Source organism: Carlito syrichta, unplaced genomic scaffold, assembly GCF_000164805.1.
Source record: "Carlito syrichta isolate Samal-C Ts95f unplaced genomic scaffold, Tarsius_syrichta-2.0.1 Scaffold301878, whole genome shotgun sequence".
In the NCBI taxonomy this organism is placed as follows: Eukaryota; Metazoa; Chordata; class Mammalia; order Primates; family Tarsiidae; genus Carlito; species Carlito syrichta.
Window position 1 is genome coordinate 62,849 of NW_007245974.1, and position 10,483 is coordinate 73,331.

General features: G+C 43.9%; 1 protein-coding gene across 2 annotated transcripts in view; it reads left to right on the top strand.

The window, feature by feature from the left end:
* MCM3AP (minichromosome maintenance complex component 3 associated protein) overlaps positions 1–10,483 on the top strand; it is a 53,081-nt gene that overhangs the window by 12,343 nt on the left and 30,255 nt on the right. For both annotated transcript variants that reach the window (XM_021711136.1, XM_008055538.2), the window contains exons 7-13: positions 226–423; positions 729–997; positions 2,420–2,582; positions 3,859–4,019; positions 4,819–5,060; positions 5,390–5,595; positions 6,449–6,549. In XM_021711136.1, the coding sequence (XP_021566811.1) occupies positions 226–423; positions 729–997; positions 2,420–2,582; positions 3,859–4,019; positions 4,819–5,060; positions 5,390–5,595; positions 6,449–6,549 (1,340 nt within the window). The remainder of the gene's footprint in view (positions 1–225; positions 424–728; positions 998–2,419; positions 2,583–3,858; positions 4,020–4,818; positions 5,061–5,389; positions 5,596–6,448; positions 6,550–10,483) is intronic.

A 10,483-nucleotide genomic window follows, 5' to 3' on the forward strand; every position in this document is an offset into this window, starting at 1 on the left:
GCTCGGCTAATTTTTTTGATTTATTGTAGAGATGAGGTCTCACCTGCCCAGGTGGGTCTCGAACCCACAGGCTCAGGCAATCCACTCACCTCAGCCTCCCAAAGGCACAGGATTACAGGCTGAGCCACTGAGCCCGGCTTCCCCCTCATTTTAAATCATAACTTTGCCAGGAGGCAGGCCCAGTATCTGCCACATAAGCAGCCTGGCCCTGCTCTGTGTTTCTAGGTGGACCATGCAGCAGCCGTGAAAGAGTACAGCCGATCCTCGGCTGATCAGGAGGAGCCCCTGCCACATGAACTGCGGCCCTCAGCAGTGCTCAGGAGGACCATGGACTACCTGGTGACCCAGATCATGGACCAGAAGGAGAGTAGCCTGAGGGACTGGTATGACTTCGTGTGGAATCGCACACGTGGCATCCGGAAGGTATCAGCTGCCTCTGATATGGAAACTAGAAAATGCATGTACCTCCCAAAATCAAACTGATAGTTATTTTCATAGTATTCAGTTATATTTCGTCTGAAACAAAAATATGTTTATTTAAACCATTACAAAGTCCTATTAAAATGTACTTTATGGGCTTTGTTTCAAATTGAAATGTGAGAAATTCAGGTAATAAGGATATTTTTCTCATGGTTGATTCTGCATGGGAATGTGTATGTATGAGGAACATGTGTAAGTGTGTGCAGTGCATGTCTGCATGTGTAATTCTCCCCCTTACCTATGGCCAGGATATCACACAGCAGCATCTCTGTGACCCCCTGACGGTGTCCCTGATTGAGAAGTGTACCCGATTTCACATCCACTGTGCCCACTTCATGTGTGAGGAGCCCATGTCCTCCTTTGATGCGAAAATCAACAATGAGAACATGACTAAGTGCCTACAGAGTCTGAAGGAGATGTACCAGGACTTGAGAAACAAGGGCATCTTCTGTGCCAGTGAAGCAGAGTTCCAGGGCTACAATGTTCTGCTCAATCTCAACAAAGGAGATATCCTAAGGTGAATTTCCAAGTTCAAAAGTTGGCCTAAGATGTATGAAAAGGCCCCAGGGGGCCCTATGAGCATTGTTAGCAATTCCCTGTTTCCAGAGAGTTTTGTCAAAGATCTAAGTAATAAGAGAGGAAAAAATTGTGTGAAATGAAAATGCCAAGAATGACATATTAATGATGAATGAATTTTAAACCCTGGTCTGATAAGTAAGTAGACATTTGCATGAGAAATATGGCAGAGTTCTCTGGGCTTCCATTTGTGGTATTGGTAAACTGGGCTCTGGTGGGCAGTGTCCCCTTTAGTTCTAAGCTTCCCTTATTTATGCTGAAACTCTTTAACTTTGTATTTTCCTCAAGAACCTTGTGGCAGAATGTCTAGATACGTGATTGATATAAAATTTTAAAATTAAGCCTTATAGATAATTGGTTATTGAAAATGACTGTGGTGTTTTTTCATATGTGTTACGCATTTGTCCCCCATCTTGAAGAATTCTGCTAAATCAACTTATTTCTTTCTTTTTTTTTTTTTTGAGTTGGAGTCTCACTCTGTCACCCAGACTGGAGTGCGGTGGCCGGGAGCCTCGACCTGCTGGGCTCCGGCGATCCTTCCACTTTAGCCTTCCAAGTAGCTGGAACTACAGGCGTGCACTACCACGCCCAGCTCATTTTTGACTTATTGTAGAGATGAGGTCTTGCCAAGTTGCCCAGGTAGGTCTCGAACCCGTGGGCTCAGGCAATCCACTCACCTCAGCCTTCCAAAGGTGCAGGATTACAGGCTGAGCCACCGAGCCCGGCTAATCAACTTATTTCTAAACCAAAAAAAAAAGTTAAATTTTCTGTTTCTTAGGCTTAACCATTGAGCATAGCTGGCAGTCAGTTGGCATTACTTTAAAGTAACTTTTTGCTAATTGGTTCCTAAATTTATGTTTCTTGCTATTTTTAGAGAAACCTTTTCTATCAAGTGGTAGCTTTGAAGTTTGTAAATTCTGAGTAACTGGCACATTTCAACATTTCACCATTAAGACACTTTTTTTTTTCAGTTGGAGTCTCACTCTGTCACCCAGGCTAGAGTGTAGTGGCATGCTCATGGCCACCATAGCCTTGACCTGTTGGGCTCAGGTGATCCTTCCATCTCAGCTTTCCTAGTAGCTGGAACTACAGGCACGCACCACCATGCCCAGCTAATTTTTTGATTTATTGTAGAGATGGAGTCTCACCAAGTTGTCCAGGATGGTCTCGAACCTGTAGGCTCAGGCAGTCCTTTCACTTTGGCCACCCAAAGTGCTGGGATTAAAGTCGTGAGCCACTGTGGCCAGCCAAGACACTCTTTTTCAATATGATTGAACTCTATTACTTACCACATTTATCTTCTTGGAAATTTTAGCTAATTAAAAATAACATTGTAACCCCTTTTTTCTCATTTAATTAACAGAGAAGTACAACAATTCCACCCTGCTGTTAGAAACTCCTCCGAGGTGAAATTTGCTGTTCAGGCTTTTGCTGCATTGAACAGTAATAATTTTGTGAGATTTTTCAAACTGGTCCAGTCAGCTTCTTATCTGAATGCTTGTCTTTTACACTGTTACTTTAATCAGGTGAGTAATACAACTGTGCTTGCAGAGTTAGAAGAAAGCAAGTTGTTCCTTGTGCTATTCAAGTGCTGCTCTATTCCAAGCTTTTCCAAGCAGGTCTTGGACTGACTTTCTGTAACGCTTGCAGCAGCCCCAAGAGCAGTTACCAGTGTTGCCCTATTTTACAGGGGTTGGCACCATTTGTCACCATCAGAATAGGCTGTGCAATGGAAAAAACTATTCTGTGGTTCAGATAAGAGAAATCTCTTTAGAACAACGTCATTTGAATTCAGCACTATCATCTTCCATGAAAACAAAGAAACCAAAAGCAAAAATCTCATATCCTATGCATAAATAACTTTGAAATCCTTGGTGTTTTTAATCTAAATCTTTGGAGTAAGCCTGATGATACTGAGTTCTTTTCAGTTGGTATCTAAGTGTCTGTTCTGCTGCTTGCTGTGCCATGTGCTGGATTACAGAGGCAATGCCAAGACTAGTCTCTCACCTGGAGTTTTGCACAGTGTCAACTCTTCATCTCAGAATTTCCAAAGTCAGTTCTTTAGTTCCAACCCCACAGAGATTCAGGGCCAACCATAGCACAGCCTCAGAGAGGAACAGCAACGTAGTTACTCTGAGTCCAGCACCCAGACGTAACTTTCATTAGCATTTTCACGTTTTTCCTTTGTCTACTTTTTTTTTTTAGATTGGAAAATATAGTTTATTTAGAAAGTAAATTAGAGAGAGAATAGAGAGAACAGATTTACCTCCCCAAGGTAGGGAAGAGGGCCAAATCTAGGAAACATGGCGACCATAGCTCAAAAAGCCACATGGCCAGAGTTTAGCAAAGCAATGGCAATCTTTTTTTTTTTTAAGGCACTAGTGATAATGATATGAACAATTTTGTTTCCAAGTGATACATTTTTCTTGGCATTCCCTAGTCTCTGTGGTATTTTTTTAGCACCCATATGACTTTGTATTAAGTGGATGTTACACAGTTTACTTTCCATGCTTTTGTGATGTACAGTTTGTTTTCTAATTTTTCTTCTAAATAAAACTTACATAGTCCATCCTTTTCTGTGGGACTATTTGCTTGGCACACATTCCTCGGCATCTGCCACTGAGCACAGAGCCTGTGTTCTATGCAATCTCTAACCTTGAGATCCATCTTGCCAATCTACCTTCCTGAGGGACTGGGCTACAGCTGAGCCCTGCTGGCAACACTGGCTGTTCTGTGGTCATGGGGGTAGCTGACTGTGATAGTCTCTTTTTGAGGCTGCAGTGATTTGACTTCTGGTTTCAGATCCGCAAGGATGCACTACGGGCACTTAATGTTGCCTACACAGTGAGCACACAGCGCTCTACTGTCTTTCCTCTGGATGGTGTGGTGCGTATGCTGCTGTTCAGGGACTGCGAGGAGGCAGCCGACTTCCTCAACTACCATGGTCTCACTGTTTCCGATGGGTAAGACTGAGAATGGAACTCCAAGTCTTTTTCTCCTCTTTTTTCTTTTTTCTTCTGATAAAGTGCTGTGAAGAGCTAACTACTTGCCTGGCCTTGGAGAAGGTGCATCCATAAGCTGCCCCTTTGGCATACAGGATGGCTAGAGAGTGTTCCCAAGGTCATACACCTATTGTCAGGAGGTTGAGGTTCAGACCAAGTTCTTTGTGACTCCAAAATCAATGCTTTTCATGAGTTACCAAAAAACCTAAAAATAAAGGTTAGGCCCTTCCTTATTTTGTCCTTTAAAAGTTGCCTTTGCTAGCCTGTGACAGGCCATTGCCTCCCTCTGGTGGCTGACATGGAGGCTCCAGTTGACCAGACCAGGTTCTTTGGTACTTAGCAGTCAGATTGTTTTGAGACCATGATGAAACTCACTGGCTCTCTCTTAGAAAAATGGCACCTCACACTTAACAATCTGTTAGGTTCCCTACCCTGCCTCCTGTGACTCCTCATCTGCCAGCCCCACCTGTGTCTTCCCTCTAGTTCTGTCCTCATGAAACGTGAGCCAGACGACATCCCTAAGAAGTGAGGGAGTGTGTAGGTATGTGTCTTAATGCTGGTCCTGGTTATCCCATGGTCATCAAGGCTGGCAGCAGTGGGAACTGGGCCTTTGCTTTCCCTCATTTACACATCGCCCATGGTGACACAGGATGGAGTTTGTGCTGCCACCTGAAGGGCTTCCGGCACTGCAGGAGGCACTGAGAGAGCAAGGCTTTCTCCAATAGTGACATCTCCTTGTGGTTCTTTGTGATCTGGGTAGCTGCGTGGAGTTGAACCGGTCTACGTTCCTGGAACCAGAAGGATTATCCAAGGCCAGGAAGTCAGTATTTATCACCAGGAAGCTGACAGTGTTGGTTGGGGAAATCGTGAATGGAGGACCACTGCCCCCTGTCCCTCGCCACATCCCTGTGTGCAGCTTCAACTCCCAGAACAAGTACATGGGGGAGAGCCTGACTGCAGAGTTGCCCGTCGGCACTCAGAAACCCAGCCTGGATGCAGTGGGTGAGTGAAGTGCTTTTGCAGCGAGGGAGGTAGCGCATTTGCCCTCTAGGAAGCTTATTCTGGAAGGCAGGGCATCTGCCTTATTTTGGGGCTAGGGGTGTGGCTCTCACTCAGGACTCAGATTTTTTTCACTGAGAGTGAAAAGGCCTAGCTCTCCATCACATTGCACATGAAGCAAACGTTGTCCTGCATGGCAGGTCCCAGGGATGGCAGGCCAGTCCTCAAGGTCATGGGGGTGGACTAGGGCTGTGCCCACACAGAGACTGATGTCCCTGTGGTGTTGGGCGCTGTGCACTACAGCCATGTTTTCCCTTTATGTTTCCTTCCAGATGGTGGGAGAGGAGAGGAGTGTATCACAGAGTCCAATGTACCCCTGCCTGGTCTCCTCCCACAGTCTCTCCCTGCCTCTGTGCCCTCACCAGCACCTCTGCCTCCAGTCCTGGCACTGACCCCATCCACGGCTCCCAGCTTCTTTCAGCCCTCCATGCAGCCTGAGCTGCTTCCTCCAAAGCCTGTGCCCGTGTACTCCGATGCGGTAGGGTATCTTTTGGATCAGGATTCTGAGATGCCCACAGATGTCCTAGGCTCCACTCCTGTGGGTGGGGCTGTGATACCTAGTCTCATAGGGGAAGAGACAGGCAGAGAGAGGCGAGGGAGGGGACCTACTCACAGTCACTCAGTCTCAGGTGGCAAAGCTGGGGCCAACCCACCCAGGCCCACTGTATAACCTGTCTTCCTCTAAGTAGCTTCCCTCACAGCAGCAACCTGAGCCCCTCATGTCTGATCTAACTGAACACCTGCTCATTTCAGATGGCCATGGACAGTCTGAGGAGGGGACCTATGGGATCATGGGCAGCATTGTGTGCCCACTATGGGGGTAGCCTTAGGGTCAGCATGTCCACTACAGGGATGGCCTTGGGGTCAACGTGTCCACTATGGGGTTAGCTTTAGGGTCAGTATGCCTGCTTATGGAGGTGGTCTTAGGGTCAACTTGTCTGCTGACGAGTGGCCTTGAGGTTGGACAGGGCCTGTCCACCATACAGTTGTGAGACTTGATGTGTCACCTGGCTGTTAGATGCTGGGCACTAACCCCTTTGGGGATTATAGAGTCCTGAGGGGGAGTGTAAAGTATGGCCACAGACATTGAGGATGTTCAGCGTGGACAAGAGAAGGCTGAGTCAGGAGCGCTGTGTGGCTATCTGCAGGGTGGTCCTTCAGCAGGCGGCAGGCTCACCCTGTTCCCTCCAGAAGGTAGCTTTCCATTCATTAGAGGAAACCTTTCCTGAAGCAACTTGGGAACACCCAGCGTCTGGGATCATGCCTTTAGTCTGCTCAGTGACGGGTCTCATCCAGGGTCTCATTAGACCCCTGTGCCGGTCTCTCCGCAGGACCTAGCGCAGGTGGTGGATGAGCTCATCCAGGAGGCTCTGCAGAGAGACTATGAGGAGGTCAGCTCTGCAGGGGCTGTCTACGCAGCCACAGCTCTGGGGTGAGTGGTGTCCAGCGCTCCACCTACCCCTTCTTCCCTAAGGCTGTCTGCACTCTGGGGACTGCCCCCCACCCTGTAGTTCAGTCATCTCCAACCTTTTTGGCATCAGGGACCGATTTTGTTGAAGACAGTATTTCCATGGATGGGGGTTCAGGGAAATGTGCAGTCAAACCTCACTGCTAATGTTCATCTGTATTTGCAGCTGCTCCTCAGTGCTAACATCACTGCCTCAGCTCCACCTCAGATCATCAAGCATTAGATACTCATGAGGAGTGTGCATTCTAGGTCCCTTGCATGCACAGTTGACAATAGGGCTTGTGCTCCTATGAGGATCTAATGCTGCCGCTGATCTGACAGGAGGCAGAGATCAACCCCTGCTGTGCAGCCCAATTCCTAACAGGCCATAGACAGCTATCTGTCTGTGTCCTGGGGGTTTGGGACCTCTGTTCTAGTTATTTCTTCTTGTAAAACTGCTTTCCTTCTTCAGCAGGAGCTTACAGCTGCCTATTTGTACAAGTGTAAAATTCGCAACGCCAGTTTCAGGGACTTATGTCTCCTTCAGACCTAAATGTTGACTTTGTTTTCTAGGTGAATGTAGTTTCTCATGTTCCTGGTGTTTTTTTTTTTTTTTGGAGTCTCATTCTGTCACCCAGGCTGGAGTGTAGTGGCACATTCATGGCCTCAGGCTCAGATGATCCTTTCACTTCAGCCTTCCAAGTTGCTGGAACTACAGGCGTGCACAGATACACTCAGCTAATTTTTTGATTTATTGTAGAGACAAAGTCTCACCAAGTTGCCCAGGCTGGTCTCAAACCTCTGAGCTTAGACAATTCTCTCACCTCCACCTCCCAAAGTGTTGGGATTAAGGTGTGAGCCACTGTGCCCAGCTCTGATCTTCTATTTCTTTCTTTTTTTTTTTTTTTGAGTTGGAATCTCACTCTATCGTCCAGGCTGCAGTGCAGTGGCACACTTCTGGCCACTGCAGCTTCAACCTGCTGGGCTCAGGTGATCCTTCCGCCTCAGCCTTCTAAGTAGCTGGAACTATAGGCACACGCCACCATGCCCACCTAATTTTTTGATTTATTGTAGAGATGAGGTCTCACCAAGTTGCCCAGGCTGGTCTCGAACCTGTCGGCTCAGGCATTCCTCTCACCTCAGCCTCCCAAAGTGCTGGAATTATAGGTGTGAGCTACCATGCCCAGCCTGATCTTCTATTTCGTATTGGTATGGAACTTCATTTATGTGTGCCTTTTGAGCTAAGTGTAGTTTACTAAAGTTTATAATTTATAAGCCCATTTTCCTTTACATTTTAAACATAATTTTAAAATCTAATAAGGTAAAAATGTGTTCATTCCTATTAAAAATTAAAAGCACCTACTTTTACTTGATCTAGTCAATAAATTTAATAATCAAAATCTTTCTATTATGCACCTTTTGTAAAATTAATTGAAATAATAAATGTAGGTAATCCGATTTTCTTGGATTTCAAACATCTTTTAAAAATCCCAATACACATGAATTGCATAGCGATAAGAAAAGGTATTATTTCACCTGTATAAAATATTGATTACACAAAAGGATCAACCTTATCTACAGGTTTGATTTATTATTTCTTACCTTGGAGTTAGATATATACATTTTATTTGATGGAACTAAAAATAAATTATTTTCATAGGCTTACTTTTTTTTATTGTGGTAAACCCATTTTAACTATTTTTAGATTTATAATTCAGTGGCATTAAGTATACTGACAGTGTTGTGTATCCTTCACCATTATTTCCAGAACTTTTCCATCATTCCAAATAGAAACTCTATACCCATTAAACAATAATTTCCCTTTTTCTCCTTTTCCCAATCCCTGGTTACCTCTGTTCTACTCTCTTTTTCTATGAACTTGCCTATCATAGGTGACTCATATAAGTGGAATCATGCAATGTTTGTTCTTTTGTGTCTGGCTTATTTCACATAGCATGATAGCTTCATCCATGTTGTAGTATCTATGCATGTTCATCTGTGCTGTAGCATGTATCAGAATTTCTTTTTTTGATGAATAATATTCCATTTTGAATACACACACACACACTACATTTTATTTATCTGTTCATCTGCTGATAGACACTTGGATTTTTTCCCTACCTTTTGGCTGTTGTAAGTAATGAACACTGGTGTACAATTAACTGTTTAAGTTCTTGCTTTCAATTCTTATGGGTACATACCTAGGAGTATAGTTGCTGGCTCATGTGATCTATTTGTAAATATTTTTTTTAACAAGCTCTTTTTAGATCATATTTTTAATTTTTAGAGGAGCTGCCTAAGTGTTTTCTACAGTGGCACGTAAATGTAATCATTTTACATTCCTACCAGCAATGCATAAAAGTTCCAGTTTCTCTTTGTCTTTACCAACACTTACTATGTGTCTGTTGTTGTTGTGGCTTGTTTATTTCTAAAGCCATTATAATAGGCATGAAGTAGTATCTCATGATTTTGATTTGCATTTCCCTTTCCCTTATGACTGATGAGGTTGAGCGTCTTTCCATGTGCTTATTGCCCATTTGTAGATCTTCTTTGGAGAAATATCTGTTCAAGTCCTTGACCAGTTTTTGATTTTTTTTTTTTTTTTTTTCCTTTTTTGAGTTGGAGTCTCACTGTGTCGCCCAGGCTGGAATGCAGTGGCACACTCACAGCCACCCCAGCATCAACCTTAGCCTTCCAAGTAACTGCCCGGCAAATTATTTTTTATTTATTGTAGAGATAAGTTCTCACCAAGTTGCCCTGGCTGGTCTCGAACGCTCAGGCTCAGGCAATCCAGTTGCCTTGGCCTCCCAAAGTGCTGTGATTACAGACTAAGCCACCGAGCCCGGCCTGATTCGGGTTTTTTTTTTTTAATTGTTGAGTTATTAATGTAGGAGTTCTTTTATATTCTGAATACTAATCTCTTATCAGATATGTGATTTGCAAATATTTTCTCCCATTCTATGGGTTGTTTTTTCACTCTCTTGATAGTGTCCTTTGATGTACAATTGTTTTTAATTTTCAATGATCTATTATCTGGTTTTTTTCTTTTGTTGCTTGTGCTTTGGGGTCAGATCCAAAAAATTATTGCCAAATCCAACATCATGAAGATTTTTCCGTGTGTGTGTGTGTGTGTGTGTGTGTGTGTGTTTTAGAGACAGGGTCTCATTCTGTCATCCAGGCTAGAGTGCAATGGTGTGATTGTAGGTTGCTATAACCTCAAAATCTTGGGCTCAAGTCCTCCCACATCAGCTTCCCAAGTAGCTGGGACTACAGGCACATGCTGTCAAGCCTGGCTAATTTTTAAATTTTTTTAGAGATGGGGGTCCTGCTAAGTTGCCCAGGCTGGTGTTTAACTCCTGGCCTCAAATAATCCTCCCACATCAGCCTCCCAAAGATCTGGAATTACAGGTGTGAGCCTGGCCTTAAATGAAAACATGCCTGGCCTTTCCATGTTTTCATTTAAGAGTTTTATAGTTTTAGCTCTTAGGTTTAGGTCTTTGATCCATTTTTATTTCATTTTTGTATATGGTGTAAAGGTAAGCGTTCACCTTATTCTTTTGTATGTGGGAATCCAGTTCTCTCAGCATCATTTGTTGAAAAGATTATAATTTTTGCGTTTAGTGGTCTTGGCACCCATGTTGAAAATCATTTGACCATATAAATGGGGGTTTCTTTCTGGGCTCTGCATTCTGTTTCATTGGTCTATATATCTGTCCTTTTTTAAGTACTATATTGTTTTAATTAATGTAGCTTTGTAGTAAGTTTTGAATCAGAAAGTATAGATTCTTCAACTTTATTGTTTTTCAAGATTGTTTTGCTATTTGGGATCCCTTGAGATACCATGTTAATTTTTTGTTTGTTTGTTTTTTGTTTTTTGAGTTGGAGTCTCACTCTGTCGCCCAGACTGGAGTGCAGTGGC